A 23,064-nucleotide genomic window follows, 5' to 3' on the forward strand; every position below is an offset into this window, starting at 1 on the left:
TTGCACCTGGCCCACCGTGGGCTCTGCAGAGAAGGCTGGACGGAAGATGGGTTCATGAACCAGAGCTAGAAACACGGATGAAAGGAATCGAGGTGACTGAAAGCCACCTGACCCCACCCCGCCGGTAGGAGGGACTCCCCAGAGCTTCAAATGAAAGAACACTTCACCAAACGCCATAAGAAAATAGCAAACACCCAAGAAGGACAGAACGGGTCGATTTGAAAAGGAGTTGAGGATGAAATGAGAAAGTCGTTAAACTAGACCTAGTTAATACTTTTCTCCCTATTGGGTTTGGGAGCCACCAGGTCATCTTTACGTGGCTGGACGATAGGAGGGGTATTAGATATATATATATCTATGGCATGATCTCGTTTATATTTTGACCACAGCTGGAGCAGAAGTAACATCCCGTGGATCAGATGGCCACACATTCCATTCTGTCTTTGGCAGTCTCTATAAAGTGTGTCAACTAATTAACTAGCTCCTCTCAAGGTACTGACTCAGTTTACAATTTCACATTGCGGGGCAGTGATGGGTCAGAAACCATCTTCACTACCAGATACTAAGCCCTGGGAGCTCAGGACCATGTCTGTTTGGCAAACAAAACAACACAAAAACAAAAACCCCAAAACCCAAAGAATGATGCTGGTGCTTAGTAAAAGATAATGTTTTTATATAAACAGCTAATCCAGAAACATACACAGCATATGCATTGATATTAGAATAACTCAAAATCAGAGTTGAGTTTCCACTTCCTACGGTTTTACACTATATAATATATCTGTCTTTTTAACCACATCACCAGTGATGATATTCTTCTGGACATACATGCCTACAATCCCAGCATTGGACAAGCAGAGAGACAGAAAATTTTGAGCTCGAGGACAGCTTGAGCAACAAAACTCTAGTCTCACCAGATTACCTTGTCTCTGTGTACACATTCTTCCTTTGCAGCATTTAATGCTAAGTGCTGGATTTATAAAACGGTCACGAAAGCCCAGTGAATGAGTAGCCCATGTTTGTTCAAGGTGCATGCTTAGTGCAGTTTTCATGAGGTCTGGCTATCCTCACAAGCGAGCACCGGTGTCCTAAGCACCTGAAGAAGGATTTGTGGTGCTCTGGGTTCTTGAGAAGCCCGTGTGGTTTATTGTACAGATACCCGGGGCCTTTCTTAGATCGTCTGCTTGCTTGTTTTTTCCGAGCATTTCGTAGCTAACCTCCCTCGTGAAGCTGGGACGGCGTGCAGAGAAGTGGAGGAGACAAGCTGTGGGCTGGGTGAGCTGGTCCTTGGCGTTCCCGGGGGAGGGGATGGCATCGTGGCCCACTTCCTGCCGCAGGAGCTATTGATTTTTCTCCCTCCCGAGCTTCGCACACCTCTGAAAGCAGCTACAGCAGGAAGCAGCCCTTCCTGGCGAAAGAGGGGGAACTGGCAGGTGAACTTTGTCATCCTCGCCCCCCTTAACAATAAAACCCAGGCCTTGCAGAGCAAACATGGGTGGGACAGAAAAGGGGGCTTGCAGGACTGATGGCAAACCTCTTTGCATGTGTGACTTGGAGGTTCCTTCTAGTTCAGAGCAATCCTGATGGGTGTGTGTGTGTGTGTGTGTGTTGAAAGGAGAATGGAAGACCCTGAGCTGGTGAGAGAGCTCTGTGCAGCTCGCGTGGAAGGTTATAGCCAAGTTGTCTCATCCAAGTGTTCAAGAAGATGTTCTGTTCCTGTTATAATTGGCTGCCGGGTAGGTTTGGGCCTAACTAGAATGCCAGCGTTCGATTTCGCCGTGTCCTCGGCGGAGACGTGTCACCGTTTATCCTTGCTTTAGTGACAATTTTCGAAAATGGAAACTCGTGGGAAATCATTACAGTGTTTATATGTCTCCCCTGTCGGCCGGCGTTATTCTGTGATATTTTCCCAGTGTTTTCTGCCGCATGACGGCGGCTCACGGAGGTTACAGCGGAACAAGTCCCTCTGTAATTTGGTGACTGCATTTTACTTCCCGGAGAAGAAAAGATGACTGACAATTAAGTATTTGGGATGTCACCGAAGGAGCATGTGCAACTAATCAATGGCGTCCTTTGGGAACGTGATTTTATGAAGCTGATAAGGTGGAAAAATTGGGATTTTTGTGATTTGTGTTACATGATGATAATTACACCTTTTCAATAAAAAAGACATTTCTCTCAGAGTAAACATCAAGTTTGGAGAGCTGATGTGGTAGCCTTGCTGTTGTTTTTCTACCCTATTCAGGCCATTTTGTCTTTGTTTTTGTTTTTGGGCAAATGTTTTTTTATAGGAGATTTTTTTCCTAGTTATTTTTTAGAGTAATATTTCTGAAGGAAGAGCTGATCTTCTTTAAGGATAGTCATTTATACTTACAAAAGTGAAAAGTACTGTAAAAAGAAAACTGTCTTTTGCCTTTTACAAAGTGCATTGAGTCCTAGCTACTCAGGAAGCTGAAATCTGAGGATTACAGTTCAGAGCCAGCCCCAAGTAGAAAAGTCAGTGAGACTTTTATCTCCAATTAACTAGCAAAAAGCCAGAAGTGGGTTACCAGTCTTAAATGAAACAGCTGAGGGACAGCATCCAAACCCTGAATTCAAGCTCCAGTGCTGGCACTAAATACAAAAAGAAAAAAGAAAGCACAATTCTTTGAAGTCTGAAGTCGTAATATGAATTATGTCACATATCACAGTTACTTAACTCCATGTCTTAAGACATTAATAATCTTGGTGTCTATTCCACATATATTTCTAAGTGCTAATCTGCGTGGAACTTGTATTGATGCACTTTACTACTCATCTGTAGCATTGCGTCTGCCAGGGGCTAAACGCCCACATCATGTAGTTACTTCGCCGCCTCCTCCCGTGCCTGACCCACTTTGGCCAGTTTATTGTTCAATGAGGGAGATTTCTTTCCTGCTAGTTGAGACAGTTCCGTTTTTTTTTTTTTCCTTCTCTTTTCATGCTAGAGTGAGTCTTGAACACAGGGCTTTGGCCCTGTCCCTTAGCTTTTTTACTCAAGGCTGGCACTCTACTAGTTGAACCACACTTCCGCTTTTGGATTCTGGCTGGTTAATTAGAGAGGAAGCTCACGGATTTGCCGGCCTGAGATGGCTTTGAACTGTGCTCTTCAGCTGTCAACCTCTTGAGTAGCTAGAGTTACGGATGTGGTCGCCAGCCTGTGGAGCTCAGTCTTCTTGTTCTAGCACCATGGAACGGGTTTTGTGTCCATTTCCTCCCTCCTCCACAGAGCACGCAGTTAACAAGGGCTCTTCTTTCCCGCAACCCTTTGCTGCCTCATTCCATGCTTGGCACTCACTAGCAGAGGCCTCTTTTTAGCTGTTTTCATTGTTACCCCCTGGCTCTTCCTCAATTATTTTTTCCTTTGGTTTGTTTGAGATGGGGCCTCTCTGTGTAGCCCAGACTGGCGTTGAACTCGCGATCCTTCCACCACAGCCTATCAACTGTCAGGACTGTCCGTGTCCAGCACAGGCCCATATCCTCACATTTGTTCTACGTTGTGTTTGCCAATAGTGAGGCTTTGCACTCAGCTTTCTTGCTCGTGACTGGTACTTAATCACTTGAGCCACATCTCCACCTCTGGCTTTTGGCTGGTTAATCGGAGAGCATATTCTCTCAAATTTGCTTCCTGGGCTGGCCTAGATCCTTAGAGCTCAGCCTCCTGAATAGCCAGGATTATAGGCTTTAGCCACCAGCCCTTGGCTAACGGGTATATATATTTTTAGTTATATGTAGAAGACACAGAACATGGCAGCGTGGAGAGGAGCTCATTTCTTGAACTGGGGAAGCAGTAGATTGGAGTCTGTCAGGCAGATTGTGTTCCATCCTGTTTCATCGTCGGCCACAGCCCAGTGCGGAGAGCATTAATGAACTCTAATTGGGAGGCAGCACACTCTCCAGCAGGGGAAGAGAGCTGCGGGAGCAAGGCAGGCCTGTCCCTCGGGAAGCTGGCACACAGCGCAGATTCGCCTGTGTCCGGTTCCAGGCCCGAGCAGGGTGCCCAGCAGTATGCCTGTCTGGGCTGAGCGAAAAGCAGGTGTTCTCCCACGACGGCCAGAGGTCTGGGAACATCTGTTCTAAAAGCCCAATCACATGCGTAAGTGCCTTGCTCAGCAAATAAAGGGCCGGGAGCCTGTGCACTGGCTAGATAATAGTCCGAACGTCCACAGAGGATGAAATTGGTTGTTGGAATCTGATAGAACAAAAATTCTCCAAGGAAAGAGCATGGACGTGTTTTGAATGCTGGTTGTGTGGCAGAGACGCTCGGAGCCGTCGCCTTTCATCTCTCCCAAGTCTCCTGAAAGCAGACCGAGGACAGATCTAAACCAGGCCTGGCTCTGAAGCCCAGCTCGGTACACCACACTGCTTCTAAAGAACGAAGATGAGTAACACCGAAGACGAAAGACAAACAGTCGGAAATAATGGGAAAGGATAATTTGGCATTCAGAAATATAAGAACTAAGAACTTATCTGCGGCTTAAAGCTAGGTGACTTAAGCCAGACCAGGGTCCTTAGTACCGAGAGTAAGCTGGGGTGCAGCTCTGAGCAGGCTTTGAGGGGAGGGGGGGTCCCTCTTCACCTAAAGCTTTTCAAGAAACGAAGAAGATGTAAGTGGATCTCTGTGAGCCTCCTGAGTGAGCTCATGTGTTTAAGAACCGAAAGATTGGGTTGAACTAATTTAATTCCTTTTTGCATTTCTGTACTAATTAATGACAGTTGTTTCACTTGTACATATTATATTAAATTAGGTAAATTCTGCCCTATTACCCTACATCTCTGTTTGGATTTAAGCATTAATTCTTTTCATACAAGCTGTCTTAACAGAGTTTAGAAAATATTCCTGCCCCACATAACTGAAGGCTTAACTAACCTCTCCTCCCCATGGTGTTGCTTTCTTTAGAGCTCTTAAATCCTCAAGAACGGTTTGGTCCTGATTTTCTGGAAAATATTAATTGAGAATATTCAAGGAACAAAAGCAAAGGCTCCAAGTTTCTGGAGTTTTCAGTGTTGCCTTGGCCAGAATGTCTTAACTCCAACAATGTGATCATCTGTTTGGAGAGCTCAGAGGCTGAGCGGATTAATTCCCCGTCCCCTTGTTGCAGTGTAAACAGCTTTTTGCCTGTCTTTTGTCATTAATGATCATGCTATAGATGTAGCCAGTGCATTGCAAGCCAATCTGTCAAGGCAAATAAACAATTCACCTTGTTAAAATTCCCTAAATCTTGCATTAATAAAACCAAAGTAACCCCTGAACACTCGAGACATGTCTTGCTCCATACTGCTGTGATGGATGGCATGTCTTAAGATCCTGGAAATTAAGTAGTTCAGGTCATTAAAAGTGTCCCACACTTGTTATTGATTTAATTTATTTTAAAAAGGTGGGGGTGGAGATGAGATGGTGGCACCCTCCCTCATTTCTTTTTGAAATCTGAAAGCTACCACTTGTAAAGATAATTAAAACTACGGCTCGGGCCACCAGCTCAGTACTTGTCACAGCATGTAAGCATTATTGTTCAGTAGGTATTGCATTGTCTTCCTAAGTAGAGAGCTAGAAACCGGTCAGTAACCATTGCCTCTTGTATCATTGCAAAACTTGCTTGGAGATGCATATACATCATGATTTCTAGAACTTCTGAGTTCTAGCCACTAAAATAATGACCTGGGCACTCAAAAAAATTCCGTTGGGGGGAAGTAGCAGATGCATTCAAAGGCTTCGAAGGAACTTAACTGAAATAGTATAAAAATAAGTCTTTGGACAGAGGATGGGCTTTACCCTCACCTTAATTTTATGAACTTTTTACTTTTTCACGATCAAGGACCAGAGTACCTATTCTCTATTTATGGGTGGGTGGAATCATTCAGGAATGGTGCAGTATTTTGAGTCTGCTACTCTAGGTCACGTTAACTGGTGTGAGCTTACTTGCCTTTCACAAGGCTCCTTCCCCTCCTCCGCTCTACTGCCTCTGATCCCTGCACCATTCCAGTGCTTCATATGATAGATGTCTAGCGAGTACTTGTAAGTACTTTGTTAATAAGAAGTAGAATTCCCAATCACAATTCTTCTCTTTTATTTCTTACTCTTCTGAGGTGACGGTGCACCAGGAGGAATGGAGCTAGACCCAGGCAGTCCTGTCTCGAGGGACTAAGCAGCACTATGATTGGGCACTGGTGTAGCAAGTCCCACCCACAAAGGCCTAGTAGAACTGACAGCTCGGGTCATCCCCGACTCTGTGTACACCTCAGGGTGTGGCTGGGTAGCGGGTTCCACCACCTCATGAGAAATGAGGCAGTTCAAGATGTGAAGAGGGCTGGAAACAAGCGCGCGTGTCGAATGATGTGTGCGCGCGATTTGGCCTGCTTTTCATCGTCTTCTGTTCTGTGTCTTCGCATCAGCTTGCATGGTTGGTCCTGACATGTCACCACCTCCTTCCATGGTTTCTTTTTAAAAATCTTCAAATGGTTGGACAGAGGAGTTACAGGTTAACCTGCCCATTGTGTATGCGCAGTACACCTTGATCCGCCATCCTTGTGTTAGTCTCCCCTGCATTTCCCCATCCATCGCCTTCAGGCTCCTAATTCTGTTTTCTTGCGTGTGCGTGGACTGTTGACTGTCGTCATCGTAATACTCGGTGTAATTGCCCGCTTCCCTTCCTCTCAGGTGTTTTTGTTTTTGTTTGTTTTGTGGCAGTATTTGAACCCAGGGCCTCCCAGTCTTGCTTGCTTTGCTGAAGGCTGGCACGCTACCACTTAAGCCTTGCCTCCACCTCTGGCATTTGGCTGGCTAATTGGAGATAGAGTTTCTCCGAGTTGTTTGCCTGGGATGGCTTCTAACTGCAGATTCTCAGATTTCAGCTTCCTAAATAGCTAGGATTATAAGAAGGAGCTCCGTTCATTGTTCTTTAAGAACATGTTCTACTGGGAAACAGTTACTCAGGGTGAGTTAGCAAAAGAGTCTTGTTCATTCCAGAGCCTATCACACAATCTTTGGTGCTTTTTGGCCAGTCTGAGTTTAAAAAAAAAAAAGTGGGGACGAGGGAGGGAGAGGTGGCAAATTTGTTAGTAGGCCACACTTGCTGACAGATTCTTTTCAAGTATATGTGAAAACAGACACTTCTGTTTTCCATCCATTTCTTTCCGAAAATTGTTATCATTTAGACCTTGGAGTACTGACTTGTTTATGTCATTATTCCAGCTAATTAGCAGAGTGCGCATGCGCTCTCTCTCTCTCTCTCTCTCTCTCTCTCTCTCTCTCTCTCTCTCTCTCTCTCTGTCTTTCTCTGTCTCTGTCTCTCTGTCTCTGTCTCTCTGTCTTTCTATCTCTCTCTGTCTCTGTCTCTCTGTCTGTCTCTGTCTCTGTCTGTCTGTCTGTCTCTGTCTCTCTGTCTCTCTGTGTCTCTCTGTCTCTCTGTCTCTGTCTCTGTCTCTGTCTCTGTCTCTCTCTCTCTCTGTCTCTCTCTCTCTCTCTCTCTCTCTCTCTCTCTCTGCCAGTCCTGGGGCTCAGGACCTGGGAACTATCCCTGAGCTTCTTCTACTCAAGGCTAGCACTCTGCCACTTGCGCCACACTTCTGGCTTTATCTTGTTATGTGGTATTAAGGAATGGAACCCAGGGCTTCATGCATGCTAGGCAAGTACTCTACCACTTAGCCACATTCCAAGCCCTAGCAGAGTTCTTTAAATGGAAAAACTGGATTTTTTAAAATGATATACCCTGATTTACAGTTAGCAGTAAAATTGTAGAGCTGTCCACAAGGCAATGTCATCTGATCTTAGACCAAAATAGGTGATATAGCTAAGGAGGTAAACTCAGTCTTCCAGTTAGAAAAAATTATTTCCTGACTGTCTCTTGTGAAAAGCTGTGTATACTAGGCCACGTTATCATTTTGTGAGGGAAATTTGATCTACACATCTTGGCAGTAGAATTAACATGTATTAAAATACTCACTCTGGGTTAGGATCTTCGTTCAGATACGAACCATTTTTACCTGGTTCTCCCGTCTCATCTGTAAGCCAGCATTTCAAGGGTTGAAGGTGTTGTATCAAAGCTGGTTGAAGGAATGAATGAATGAAGTACAGTGTCTGCTGATGCTGCATGGCAGTGTCAGTCCAGATTCTTGGGGAGACATAGGTATAACACCATTGGTGAGGAGAGCTGTTGCTGGTAAGGACTTTGATGGACACTTACGACTTTTGGATAAAATTCCTTTGATTGATTGCCTAGCAACCTTGATTTCAGTTTCTAATTCTGTGTTCTTCTTTCACAGGCTGTCATTTTAGAAAATGAAGAACTTCCCAAACTCTTTCTTGATTTCCTCAACGTCAGACACTTGCCCTCTCTACCAAAGGCCGAAAGTTGTGGGTGAGAACTACTGTCTCTGTCTTGGATCTGTAGCGTAGGTCGCTGTGGGATAGTGATTAGCCTAGCAAGTATCTCATCATGGTCCCCGCAGGGCCCCAGTCTTGGTTGGGTCGCACTTGCTTGCCTCCACTTAGAGTCTGAAGAATTTTCCCCCCAAGTCCTTATCTCCATCCTACAGCCAGCCGGCTAAGGCTCTGTAAGTCATGCTTGTCATAAGGACCTTCCAAGTTGCCCAGAGAGCTGTTCCCTGGAGGAAACCGAGTCTAGATAGCCTATTTAGGAATAGTTTGTTTACCTGTAGATATGTCCGCCAAGCCTGCAACTCCCTGGCTAACATATTTGTATCATTCTAAAGCTAAAATCACCCTTCAGATTCTTTTATCCAACTCCTTTCATTTCATGGTTACACAGAGACACAAGAATTACTCACCCTTCCCCAGATCTTTTCCCTTGTAGCCGGGCAGACCCGTGCCTTGCACTGCGTGAGCCCTCCTCCACCTCTGACATGTAGCTTGTCTCGCAAACATGGAAGCTCTGGATGCAGACCCCAGTCCCTGCCACCAGAGAGCCAGGCCTCACTACCACAGCAGCTGGAAAAAGCTCCCTGGAAGCATTAACTCTGCTGGGCGCTGGTGGTTCACACCTATAATCCCAGCTACTCAGGAGGAGCCCATGTGAGGACTTGAGGTTGGAAGCCAGCCCAGGCAGGAAAGTCTGCGAGACTCCAGTTAACAACCAGAAAACCAGAAGTGGAGCTGTGGCTCCAAGTGGTAGAGCGCTAGCCTTGAGTAAAAGCGCTCAAGGAACAGCACCTAGGCCCTGAGTTTCAGCCCCAGGACAACCAAAAAAAAAAAGAGTTAAGTCCGCAAGCAGCCCTTTACCCAGCTCCAAGCGCATGCCTGGGCGGGGCCAGCTGCCACAGGATTCACCCTCCTGCAGAATACAATCTGTCCAGGTGCCAGCAGCGGGGAAGGGCTTCACCCCGTCCCAGCCCCTCCCTACAGCTGTACATACTCAGCTGCATGCCCAAACCCCTAGTCATACTCCACGCTTGCCCCGCAGTCTATGCGGTCGGTGTCGAGGTGGGTGCATGTGTTCACTGGGAAGGTTGAGTATTTTAAGAAGAGACACCGACAGTGATGGCTTGTGAGTTTCTCCATTGCACAAAGTCAATCCAGATCATGAAACCTGAGGATTTTGAAGTGATCTTAAGGAAAATTGAAACGCAAGAATCTTCTAGTGTTGGATTTCTTGAGATGAGTCATCAACCTACTGATCCATAGTTTCAGACAATCTCACAGGCCTCCCCTCCCCCTCCCTCTCCCTGTTCCCTGCCCCCCCTCTCCCTCCTTCTCCCTCTCTTTCTCCCTCTCTCTCTTTCCTAATATTTTCCAATTCAGTGCTCTAAAAATCCTAGTAATTTTTTTCATTGTTGACACAAACATTGACCTAACTTACTAACTTGGTCTGTTTTTTTTTCCTCTTTTACAACAATTTTAGATCTTTTGATGAGACAGAATCAGAAGAGTCGAGGTAAGATTCGTTAGTCCTAGAGCTTTTTTTGTTTTTGTTTTGTTACCAAAAAAAATGCCCGTGACATGAATGTTGTTGGAAATTGGTTTTATGATTATAACCGCTTGATGAAGAAGTGAGGGGAGCATCCCATTATAATTACAGGTAGGCATGGTGTGCATGCTGTTTTCTGGGAGACCATACCCCAAGATCTCAGCATGAGTGCGTTAGAGGTTGTAGACCGTATCTGTGGGGCAGAGCTCCCTGAGCACAGGGAGATGATACCCTGAGGGCTGGTTTGCCACCCACTCTGGTAGATGTATTTGCTCCTCTTCACACACTCTGTGGTAGATGCATAAACCTTGGGCAGTTTGATCCCCTCAAAGCTAGTTTGTAGTGTTTTCTGTTTACCGTCGTCCCCTGATGCTGACATGCCTGTTCTTGACCTTTCCAGCAAACTGTCCCACCAGCCAGTGCTGCTGTTCCTCAGGGATCCATTCGTCTTGCCTGTAGCCAGCGGTAATCAAACCTGTCATCTGCTAACAGCTCTTTACTGATCTGACCCTGCACCACATAAACCACGTTTTTAATACAGGTCTAACAGAGTGACATTGGTCCAAGGTTTAATAATCTGCCAATAAACTAGTGCTCTTGGTGTAAGAGACATTTAGAATTTTAATTGGGGCCGGCCTTTCTAGAGGAAATGTAATTTTTCTTTCTCTCTCTGACCAGGCTATTTTGAATTAGAGTAGGAAGGGATCAGAGTGAAGGGGTATTTGTTTTCTTTGATATTTTGTGGTATTATTTGGGTCTCTGCTCATTTTTTTTGTTTTGTTTTGTTTTTATCAAGATAGCCAGACTCGGATCTTGTCTTTCTCCCAAACTGCATAGATGTGTCACAGTCATATTTCCACGTCCATTTAAACTATAGCATGCTACACGGTGGAGTCTATGATTTTTAGACGTTGTATATTTTAAACACAACTAATTGATTGAAGTATAACTGAGATCAATACGGTAGCCGGAGTCCTTTCTCCATTCCAATTCCCTAGAGTCCTTCTCAAAATGTTGACTTAGGCACATTTGCAGACATCATCTCATTTAATTTTCCCAGCAACCTTGAGAATAGGCAGGGGTGGCATTAGCACAGGCTGACTATGAACATGAGGGCCCAGGTAGGTGTGAGACCGGACCGGCGCGGGAACAGACCTTGTTGCCTGAATTCTCCTCTGTGCTTGGTGCCTGGTAAGTTTTCCGCCTTTGTTTCCAAGAGGCACTAAAACAGCATGCTGAATAGAAGGAGCCTCCAAAGCCGTTCCTTGTTTCTGACAGCAAAACTTCACCCCCAGAAAGAGACAAAACACTGCTGTGTGTCCACACCCACTCAGATCGCCCGCTTTTCTGTCTTGGTTGTGACCAAGACTCCAGCCTTTCCCTTCCTAGCACCCTGGTGACAGAGCTGCCATCGCTATAAAGAGTGTCATCTCAGTGGTTCTCCTGTAAGGTCTTGTCAGTGTGGAGTCGTTAGTTACCTCTCGCATGCGCTCAGCTGCCCATGTTTATCAGATATAATGTGATTCTGCCTAGCAATGCTAATGCTGTATGTAGTAAATACTCACAAAGCAACCTAGGCAGCTGCAGTAGGCAGCTGGGTTTTTGGTGGTGGTGGTGGTGGTTTGTTTTTTCTTTTGTCTTTTGGTGCCAGTCTTGGAGCTTGAGTTTAGGGTCTCGGTACTATCCCTAAGCTCCTTTTGCTCAAAGCTGGTGCTCTACCACTTGAGCCACAGTGCCACTTCTGACTTTTTCTGAATAGTTCACTGGAGATAAGAGTGTCACAGATGTTTCTGCCTGGGCTGGTTTCAAACTATGACCCTCAGCTCTCAGCCTCCTGAGTAGCTAGGGTTGCAGGTGTGAGCCGCCAGCGCCAGGCATTAGGCAGTATTTTTATATTTATACGATCTTTGTGTGTGTGTGTGTGTGTGTGTGTGTGTGTGTGTGTGTGTGTGTGTGTGTGTGTGTGTGTGTGTGTGTGTGTGTGTGTGTGTGTGTGTGTGTGTGTGTGTGTGTGTGTGCGCTGCCAGATGGAGCCCTGTCCCTTAGCTCTGTGCTCAGAGCTGACACACTACCATTTGAGCTACACCTCCAACTTCTGGCTTTCTGGTAGCAACTTGCCAATATAGGTCTCATAGACTTTGCTGCCCTCACTGGCTTCAAACCATGATCCTCAGATCTCGGTTTCCTGGGACCACTGGTCTGAGCACTGGAGCCTAGCTGATGGTTTTTCTTTCCCTCTCAATCTGGGTCTTCTTCCCCTCCCCTTGGAGGTGCAGGCCACATGCTCAGCACCCCCTGGGGGCTTCTCTCTTCCTACCGTTCATCACACCTAATCTATTGTTAGGTAACTTCTTTCATTCTTTTTTATTTTTTCCTTTTTGTCGATCATGGGACTTGAACTCTGGGCCTGGGTACTGTCCCTCAGCTCTTCAGCTCAAGGCTAGTGCTCTACCACTTGAGCCACAGCACTACTTCTGGTTTTCTGGTGGTTTATTGGAGAGAAGAGTCTGATGGACTTTCCTGCCCAGGCTGGCTTTGAACCGCGATCCTCAGATCTCAGCCTCCTGAGTAGCTAGGATGACAGGTGTGAGCCACCGGCGCCCAGCCTTCTTTCATTCTTGAGAAGCCATCCACTTCCCTTTACCTTCCACCATGATCTCCCTCGTGAGCTACTGCAGCTACGGGACTGACCTGTATCCACTTAGAACTCGTGTGCGTGACAGCCAGTCATCATCTTTGCTCTTCTCTTCATGTCCAGGGAGGTGTGTCAGGATATTTCCACCCACTTAACCCCTCTACCATTCTCCCTTTCTCCTTTACCCCTTCCTAAAATAGTTCCAACAGTTTTCATTGATCTATTTTCACACGTGAAGATGAACTACTTGGATCATATTCCTCCTCATTCATTGCCATGTTAGCACAGCCCCTTCTCTGGGGCCTGTTACTCAATGGAGCCTTCTACCTTGCCTGCCCCAACCCAAATCACTAACAGCTTGACTGAGATTCATTATGCTCTTTTCATATATAGCTGCATTGTTTTAATAATATATACCTTTTCTTTTTCCCTTTTGCTTCCCCTTCTCCTCTTAAATAGTCCCATAATTTAACTGATGTTATATGTATATTCAGATAGATAGCTAATTTTAGATGTGCACATACACATGTATGTGTGTGTACATTGTGTCCTCTTTTCAAAATACAATTTAAGCCATCTCACTTGGTTTAAATCCCTTCCGTAGTGTCGCTGGTGAAGCCAGGATTTCTGTTGTTTTAGGCATCTCTCGGCACCCTCTACGTTCCAGCCTCTTCACGCGTGACTCTTCTTGCCTGTCTTCTGTTGGGGTCTCTGAATGTTCTCTCGCTTCTTCCTGCCTCATAGTTGCCTGAAGTCTTGCTGCCTTCCTAATGAGACTGAAGTCCTTAGTACTTGATACAACACAGTACTTATTCTATAGAGCATGATCAGTCCACTTATTTTTCTCTGCCTTACAGTACTGGTGTGCTCAGTTTCCTTACATAATTATTAAAGGAGCACGTATTTATGCTTGGCTTTAGCATAACTTGTAGCTGTGATTATGTATAGATTGAAATTTTAAAATGAAACATTTGACTGGGCACCAGTAGCTCATACCTATAATCATAACTACGCAGGAGGCTGAGATGGAAGGATCATGGTTTGAAGCCAGCCTGGGGCTCAAGTTGTAGAGTACCAGACTTGAGCAAGAAAGCTCAGGAACAGCTGCAGGCCCTGAGATCAAGCCTTGGTACACACACACACACACACGCACACGCACACATGCACACACACACACACACACACACCATTTAAACCAAGAAAGAGATTGGGTCTCATTTAATCAAAGCTGTTCATATTTCTCCTGCTCTGATACCCAGAATGTGACACTCAGTGCTCTGTACCTCTGGGTTTCCTTTGTAGTGCCGATAAAAACGGAGCTGATTTTCTAAGTTGAATAGGATAGCTTTTGATTGGAATTTGCCCTTTTAGGTTAAGAAGGCCGGCCTCCTCTTTCTGCTCTTTTATAGAGAGCAGAACCTTAACAGAACAAGTATACTCAAGACAATTTAGCCTCCACGCTGCTGTAAACCACAGTGGAAAAACTGCAGCCAAGTATTCCCAGTAGAAATCTGGGAATTCCTTCAAGTATACTGAGATTTTGTTAGAAATTGAATTGCCAGTGTAATCCATCTTCCTTGTGAGAAAACATTCAGATAAAGAGCTGGCCTAGCAGTGTTCACCATTAGAACATCCCTTAAATCAATAGGCTACAAATCTGGCCACACATTCCTGCAGTGCCTGGCGGGAGAGAGAGTGTCTCCAGCCCCAGATATGAGTGATGGAAAACTGGATGGCACACCCAGGGCCGGCTGTGAGGCCACGCCCACCCCAGGCGGTGGCGGTGGCCGTGGCCGTGGTGGTGGCCGTGGCTGTGGGCTGCTCTGGCTTTCTGTTTCAAGGCTGCAAAATACCGTTCTTTGATGGACACCCCTATGAAAAGCAGTGTTCCTTTTGTTTTGCAGACTTTCCAAATGTGGTTATCGAAGGAGTCCTCCACGGGGTCTTTTACCCCCATCCGCAGCCCAGGTAGAAGTCCTCCGTGGTACCAGGAGCCGAAGAGTTTCAGAGTCGTAGTCCAGAAAACCGGTATCTGCCAAATTCACTTGCACGGACCCAATTCGAGCTAGGGGAGAAATTCAGCCCCAGCCCCAGTAGTTCAGGGCAGGATGTCTCCATGCGAATGGCGCTTTTCAAAACAGAACCCAAGAGGTGGTTTGGACGCAGTGTTTGAAGCAGATGGCGGCTGCCCGCGTGAGCCCGCGTGTCCCACCCCGAAGCTGCGCTCTGCCTCCCAGCCGAAGCTCCTGCGTCTCGGGTGGAGCAGCGTTGCTGGCTTTTCTGTCCAGAGCTCGTTACTCACTACTCTGCCTTGCCACGAGTGGGAGTGTAAGCATCACGGGAGGCTCGCAGACACCACGGCCTAACCGTGAAGAAGGAGCCAGACTGGGAGTTCATGACTCTGACAGAATCCCGCCTTACAGAGCTCAGCCTGGGATGGCTTCCGCCGTCTGTGTACGCCGTTTGGAAAGGCATGGCCATGTTGGAAGTCTGAACCCACAGCAGTTTCCTCTACTGTGGGCGAGATGAGCATGACTGCAGACCGGCTGATGCTGTTGGTAGGTTTGCAGGGAGTCTGTCTACAAAACATGCACTCAGCCGGCGCTGGCGGCTCTGCCTGTAACCCTAAGCTACTCAGGAGGCTGAGGCCTCAGGATCCTGACTTGAAGCCAGCCTGGGACAGGAAAGATTGTGAGACTTTATCTCCAGTTAATGAGCAAAAGGCTGGAAGTGCAAGCGTGGCTCAAGGAGTAGAACATGAGCCTGGCGCAGAAAGGCCGAGGCCCTGCATTGAAGCCGAGGTGCGGCACAAACAAAAACACGGGGGAAACACACACCTTCCGACCCCAGGATCCCAGGTAGCCCTGCAGAGCGCCTGCCGTGCAGCCTCCACCCACGGGTGAGCATCTGCCCCCGGTGGCTTTGCTCCAGCACGTCTGGCCTTCCTCATTGGTTCCTTCCCATTCAGCTCATGAGCTGAGTGAAGTGTGGGTGACGCAATTCCACCGTCATGTTCTGAGTAGTACAAGAACAAAGCATAGGTCCTTCTGCATGGATGCGCTGCAGGTGGGCATTTCATTCAGAATTCTGTGGGAGTTCTCATAAGTTTCTGTGTAGGAGAAAATATTTAAAATCAAGCATAATAACTATTTCATGAATTTTTATTAGACTTCAGTGATACAGGTCGACCCCCTGCTGAAAACTTTTAAGGATATATTTTATGATAGATTATGTTATAGTACATATTGGAAATGAGCAAGAACTAAACAATCAAGTTCCATCAACCCCAAATAACTGAATAGTCATGTATCACAGATACTTTTTAAATGTTTTTATGTTACTGGCTATTTTGAGTTAAATAAAAACAGAAAGCAAGAAATATTTGAATTTGTCTTCTGTGCCTGGAACTTTATGCAACACAAACATAAAACCTCTCACTTCTTTCTAAGCATTTATAATTAGGCCAATAAATACTCATTGAATACTGGATGAGTTAGCAGCATAGTCCCATTTCCTGTGTGCGAATGTGTATCCCAGTAACAGAACTTGAACCCAGGGTTGAGCCACGCCTCCAGCCCAGTTTTGTTAGCTAATAGAAGATGGAGTGGCACTCCCAGAGTTAACTCGGGTCCTAATGCTCACTTGGCTTGCTCACTCACAGCTGGTGCTCTACCACTTGAGCCATACTGTTAGCATGGCTTTTTGCTCATTACTTGGTGAGACAGTCCCATGAGCTTTTCTGCCCAGGCTGGCTTTGAACTCAGATCCTCCAGGTTGAAGCCTGCCGAGTAGCTGGGATTCCAGGCCTGGCCAAAGGATGGGGCTCAGAGAAAGCTTGTAGGCTGGTTTGTTTGAGGCAGTTTCCATCAACATGCCAGACGGATAAAAAAGTGCTGTTCACGTCATGCGTTCACTCCCCAGGGCCTTAGCCACTGTGGTGGTCATGTGATGCTGGAGTTTTCCAGCCATTTACTAGGGAGAGACCTCGGGGTTTATGAAATTGAGTGGGAAGCTCAGTTCCAGGCTGTTTTGGTTTTCATCCTCAATGGTAATTCTAGGCTTTGAATTCAGCAGCAGAAAGTCAGGCTAAGGAGCAAACGACATGCTGGGCCTTGGCTGGCTTTCCAGGCAGACACGGCTCCAGCGAAGGCAGGGACACACATTCCTGTATTAAGGGGAGGTGTTATCACGGTGTTGGGCCACGGGAGTAGTCGTCATTTGCTAGAGAAATCGATGTCCTAAGAGTATGACTGGAAACGTGGCCTGCACACATGAGCTGCTTCCTGCCTTTGGGTACAACCGCGGGCGCGGACCTCATTGGCTCCCAAGGCTGCGACAGTCCGTGTCATTTCAGTATGACTGCCGTGCGCTTGGGGGTCACATGCTGGGCTGAGACAGGGTTTTGATAAGTATTTAGCCCAGGCTGGCTTCAGGCTTAACCCTCCTGCCTCTTCTGCTTAGAGGCTGGGACTACAGGCGTCTACCACCACACCCGGCAACCACTTGCCTCACTCCTGCCAGGCTACTTCTGTTTAAGGCTCAAATGGGAAAGCTTCCTTGTTGGTTTTGTTTTTTAAAAAAAAGATGCTCTTGGGAAAACACTAGAGTTGAAATACAAATGCCAGTGTTTAACCATTACGGCCTGAGGGATTCTCATGCCGCCGGGTGTGGTGTTGCTGGTCGCCGGTGTTAGGCCTACAGACGGAGCAGCAGTTGGGTGTGGGTCACGTTCTGTCCAGGAGAAGCGGATTCAGCATCTACCCCTCGTTCTGGTCCAGGGAGGAGGTGGGGTACACCGAGGGAGTGAGCAGCGAGGCCTCGGGTGGGCGCCCATCGGCAGGGCCTCCGCTGAGCCCACGAGACGCCGAGGCCACCGGGAGCGGCACAAGGCAGCCACAGGCCTGGCCACCGCGGTGGAGCGCGGAGGTGAGGCTGCGCGGCGGGCCCAGGCCCGGACACAGAGTCCTGTCCTGCTCCTGGCTGACCGGACCGCGCCTCCGCATCACGGGCAGCTGCCGGAGTCCCCGAAGCAGATCTGCCTTCAGAGTCCAGGTAGAAGACAGGGGACGTCTTCATGCAAGGTTCTCTACCCAGAGACCAGCCTAAGAGCTCCCATCCGGGACAGACAGCCACGCTAGCTGCGTTTAAAGGCCTAGAACGAGCAGGAGCAAATCCCTGACACTGAAACTCGAGAGGCTTTGGAGACGTCCACGCACTTCCTACATGCTTCCACAGGACCTCAAAAGCAGGGAATCAGTGAGGCATCCGTGGCCCAGGCCTCGAAATCCCAGCTACTCAGGAGGTTGAGATCTGAGGATCACAGTTCAAAGCGAGCCAGAGCAGGAAAGTCCATGAGACGATCACCATTTACTGCCAAAAAACAGATGTGAAGCCGCCGCTCAAATGGTAGAGTGCTAATCTTGAGCCAAAAAGGTTCAGCCCCTCCCCCACTTGAGTTCAAGCCGCAGGCTTGGCACACTCACAGAAAAAGCAGGGAGGATCCAGGCATGGTAACTCACGCCTTAATCCTAGCTACTCAGGAGGTGAGACCTGGAAGATTGCAGTCCAAAGTCAGTCAGTCAGCATGGGTAAACAAGCCTGAGAAACTCCACGTGTAATTAACCAGCCAAAAGCTGTGCTGGCAGTGTGGCTCAGGTAGTAGAGCACCATCGAGCAAGCCAAAGCAAGTACAAGGACTGAAATTCAAGCCCTGGTACTGTCACAAAAAGGGGTGGAGAGATGGGGGTTGGGTGTATTGGCTTCTCCAAATTTGTGACTCCAGATTATTGTAACTTAGTCAGGGGATAAGAATTCCATGAATTGGGCTGGGAAGGTGGCTCAGTGGTAGAGCGCTTGCCTTGCATACCTGAGGCCCTGGGTTTGATTCCTCAGCACCACATAAGAAAAAAAGCTGGAAGTGGCGCTGTGGCTCAAGTGGTAGAGCGCTAGCCTTGAGCTGAAGATCTGAGGGACAGCGCCCAGGTCCAGAGTTCAGGCCCCACGACCGGACCCCCCCCCCAAAAAAAATAAAAGAATTCCATGAATCAAGCCGGGTGCGGGTGCTCACACCTGTAATCCTAACTACTCAAGAGGCTGAGATCTGAGGTTCATGGTTCAAAGCCAGCCCGGGCAGGAAAGTCCGAGAGTCTCATCTCCAATTAACCACCAGAAAAACGGAAGTGGCGCTGTGGCTCAAGTGGTAGAGCAATCTCCTTGAGCTGAAGAGGTGAGGGACAGCGCACAGGCCTAGAGTTCAAGCGCCACAACCTACAAAAAAGAAGATTCCATGAATGAATTTTGAAATGCATTTGTTTTATCCCACATAGAACATTTCTTTCTGACACTGTTTCATCCAGTTCTGCATTAATGCCAGCAGCTATTTCCCACTCCTCCGGCATCTCAACAACACTTGAAAGCCTTGGAGCAAGCTATGTTATATCACACCTAGAATTTACTCTGGGCCAATGTCTTCAATCTGCAAGATGAATTACAGAATTAAGTGAAAGGCATAAATGTCCTTTATGGCACCAACATTTTCCATTACAAATACTGTTTTTACTCTTTTTTAATTTGGAAGGGGGAAAAGTGCCCTGAAGGGTCTTTGAATTGCCAAACCTTCTAGATCAAAGATTTCTTCAGCTGTCTGAATTATAAGAATATTGGAAAACAAAAACAAAAACCCTTTTCCTGCTATAAAATCCTTGCCATGTTTTGGTCTTTATGTAACTCAAAACGGCTGAACTGAGAAACGAGGTTCAAATTTTGTTCAAAATCTAAAAATTCATCAGAAATGAAGTAAGAGATAATTCCCAAAATGTCATTCTAACTAATCTGACCCATGGATAATTTTCACTGAATTCTTAGTTGATGATACAGAAAATGGCTGAATAGCACTTGAAAAAGAATAAAACAGACTGTGGCTGAGGACAACAACACGTTTAAAATCGTTTATAACAAGTGATCCTAGACTAAATGGTAATAATTCGGGCTTGGCCATGGTGTCGTTAATATTTTCCTGATTCCATTCCCACTCCCAGGACTCTTGTGTCCTCTGACAAAATAACCGAAGTGTATTCCAAAAGCTTTCGCTGAACATGCTGGCCTATAAAATGATCAGTTCTCTCTTACTTCCCCAGCCATCGAGTTGGCTGATGTTTTCATCTGATGCCTTCATGGAGAACACATCAGAGGAGAAATAAACTCATTCCTCCCCTCCCTTTGGGGCATGTGTGTGTACTGAACTCAGGGCCTGAGTATGTCTTCTGAGCCGTTTGGCTCAAGGCTGGTGCTCTACCACTTGAGCCACAACTTCACTTCTGGCTTTTTGGGGATAAGCGTTTCACAGGCTTTTCTGTCATAGCTGGCTTCCAAAGTGATCCTCAGACCTGAGTAGTTAGGATTACGGGCTGAGCCCCTGACACCCAACAGGCTAAGAACTCTGCCAGTGTCATTTGGCACCACAGATAGATGATGTGATAATCTATTACCTGTGAGTGGTGGTCTCAGAATTTCAGCACTTCCAACACAAACTGCTTTGGCTTTGTCGCTGAACGGGGCACTTGCTAAACCCTTGGTAGCACACTTAGAAGGCTGGGCCGGGAGGGAGGGGTCCCTGGGGGGAGTTGCAGTAGCTGCTGTGCCCTCTGACCTCAGAGACTAAAGGCACTTTTGCACATATAAAAGGTCAGTTATTCCTAATTTCATCCTAGATCTTTTTTATTTTTTGGGGGAGGGGTCTGGTCCTGGGGCCTGAACTCTGGGCCTGGGCGCTGTCCCTCAGCTCTTCAGCTCAAGGCTAGCGCTCTACCACTTGAGCCACAGCGCCACTTCCGGCTTTTTTCTTTTTGCTTATGTGGTGCTGAGGAATCGAACCCAGGGCCTCATGCATGCAAGGCAAGTGCTCTACCACTGAGCCACCTTCCCAGCTCTAGGTCATTTTTATTTTAATTAAGGTAAGACTGACTCCAAACTGCTGAGCCACACCTCCAGAGGTTGGTGAAACCCTTTTGAGCAATTACCAGGCAGGTGAGGAATTGAAGCTTTTTGGAGGGTGGGAGCTGACAGGAGAGGAGAAGCAAAGGGTGGGGGAGAGGAAGGGCGAACATGCACACGTGTGGAAACAGCAAGCGAGAGGAGGAGGGGAAGAGGAAGAGCCATGGGAGGGGTGACTGATCAAGACACCTCCTATACACATGGACACGTGAAGATAAAACCCCTAGGCCAACTGCTTGGTGTTAAGAAAATTCCAAAGGAGCCGGGCACTGGTGGCTCATGCCTGTAATCCTAGCTACTCAGGAGGCTGAGATCTGAGGATCGCGGTTCAAAGCCAGCCCGGGCAAGAAAGACCGTGAGACTCCTATCTCCAATAAACCACCAGAAAACCGGAAGTGGCGCTGTAGCTCAAGTGGTAGAGCGCTCGCCTTGAGCTGAAGAGCTGAGGGACAGTGCCCAGGCCCAGAGTTCAAGCCCCACGACCGACAAAAAAAAAAAAAAAAAAAGAAAATTCCAAAGGAGAAGATAAAAATAAATTTTCCTTTTACTTAATTGCACCCTAGAGAAAAATTGGAAACCTGCAAAGAAAATAAAGTACAGAAATAAAGAGTAACTCTGTACAATATTTTCACAATAAAAAAAAAAAAAAAAGAAAGTACGAAGTCCCACCCATCAGGAAGAATGACAGCGCATCATTTGCAGGGAAATGGATGGACTGGTAAAAATTTATGAGAGACAAAAGATGCATGATTTTTCTCATGTGTGAAAGTTAGATTTGTGATAAATATATGTGTAAGCATAAGCAGAATCGTTTGAATATATACACAAACGTATGAACTAGAATATGGTCCATGCAGGGGAGGATTCCAATAGTATAACTCCTCTGAACAAGTAGCATACAGTCTAACAAAATGACTACCAGGACTCTGGGACCTGGGAGTCCAAGGGGAAGTAAGATCAAATGAGGGCGGACAGGGGAGAGAGGAAGGGTGGTAATATTCAACGAACATATGTGAAAATGGAAGCAGGGAAACTGAGGGATGGGGTGGGGTTGGGAGGGATGGGTGACGTTGATCTGGATACACTGTGCTCACAAACCAAGGCCTTAAATTGGAAAAATGTGTTTAAAATGTAAAAAAAAATCCCACCCCTTGCATTTACTTTGTGTGAGTCTGATCTTGTTCTGCTACATGCAGAACTTCTGCCCTTTTCCTTAAACATAACCCTATCTGCATCCGTATCTGCCATACCAGTCTTCAGAGATGTAGGCTTCATAACCATTTGGGGTTCAAGTTTCTGTTAGCAATTCCTTATCCTTGTCTCTATCAGAAAATGTTTTCAGTATCGCTGTATTAGACAAAGACCTTAGGTTGCAAGTCAAGGGAAATCAGTTCACCCTGGCCTAAGCAAAACCAGAGATGATTGGCTTGTGTCATGGAAAGCTGGGTGTGAATCAACTATCTCTTGGAGCGGCTCCCTTCTGGGTGAGTTCATTCTTAGTCCTCTGGCAGAAAGAGGGCTGACTTTCCTAATAATCCTATAGGAAGTCCCACGACTGAGCATCATTCACTTCACTGGGGTCAACTATTCAGGCCTAAGCCATCACCAAGGCCCAGGCCCAGGGATGCTCTGTTGGCCCTTCCCCCACTCCAGGCTCTGCGCACAGGCCTCTCTGCTGCTTCTGGAACCCAGCTCTGTACTTGTCCCTCCGCCCACTTTCTCTTCTTCCAGTGTCCCCATCGCTAGTGGCTCCCTTTCTCCATCAGTCCCCACACAGGCTGGCCTCGACCACCTTCCCTCTACCCCTCTCCCATTTTACCTCCCAGCTGATTTCCTGCCGCATATCCACGTAGCGTGTTTCTGAATTTCTTGTCATGTTCATGGAGCTGTGAGGGCGGACGTTGTCAGAGCCCTGACCTGTACTGAGTAAATGCGCGTCATGGGACTTACCGACTCCAGCAGTCCAGGTGTATATCCGTCTATTGTGGTTTGGATCTAAGGTGCCCCCTGCTCACCCCCCAAAAGGCTAGATGCTGGTGGCTCAGACCTGTCATCCTAGCTACTCAGGAGGCTGAGATCTGAGGATCATGGTTCAAAGCCAGCTCAGGCAGGAAAGTCTGTGAGATTCGTTTCCAATGAACCACCAAAAAGCTTTCTGCCCTGCAATCCCTCATCCCTGCCTGGCTTGCCCTGGTGACCCTGCCTGCCCTCCTCCCAGCCTTTGCGTGGACAGATCCCTCAAAGCCGCGCTCCTAGCTGGCCTCACGGGGCAGTCCTCACCGCCTCCCCAGGGGCAGAGGTGTTCTTCATGGCTCTCACCACCCCTTTCATTCATGTCTCCCCCGCGGGACCTCCGCTGCCAGGGCTCTGTGTTCACTGCTGTATCCTCAAAGCTCCAACTGGCCCCTGGCATCCACAAGACCCACAATAAACGTGTGTGGAGCTGTCACCTTTGTACGACTACTTAATAATAAACATCTAAACATAAAACAGCAA

General features: G+C 47.1%; 1 protein-coding gene across 4 annotated transcripts in view; it reads left to right on the forward strand.

Moving 5' to 3' along the window:
* The window catches only part of LOC138818234 (sorting nexin-24), a 100,240-nt gene extending 84,294 nt beyond the window's left edge, over nucleotides 1–15,946 (forward strand). For all 4 annotated transcript variants that reach the window (XM_070009254.1, XM_070009255.1, XM_070009256.1 and 1 more), the window contains exons 4-7: nucleotides 8,281–8,375; nucleotides 9,876–9,908; nucleotides 10,342–10,406; nucleotides 14,481–15,946. In XM_070009254.1, coding sequence (XP_069865355.1) covers nucleotides 8,281–8,375; nucleotides 9,876–9,908; nucleotides 10,342–10,406; nucleotides 14,481–14,548 — 261 coding nt within the window. In that variant the 3' untranslated portion in view covers nucleotides 14,549–15,946. The remainder of the gene's footprint in view (nucleotides 1–8,280; nucleotides 8,376–9,875; nucleotides 9,909–10,341; nucleotides 10,407–14,480) is intronic.
* Nucleotides 15,947–23,064: the final 7,118 nt, after the last annotated feature.

The sequence above is a fragment of the Dipodomys merriami genome, unplaced genomic scaffold (genome assembly GCF_024711535.1).
Source record: "Dipodomys merriami isolate MVZ:Mamm:240054 unplaced genomic scaffold, mDipMer1.0.p SCAF_72, whole genome shotgun sequence".
In the NCBI taxonomy this organism is placed as follows: domain Eukaryota; kingdom Metazoa; phylum Chordata; class Mammalia; order Rodentia; family Heteromyidae; genus Dipodomys; species Dipodomys merriami.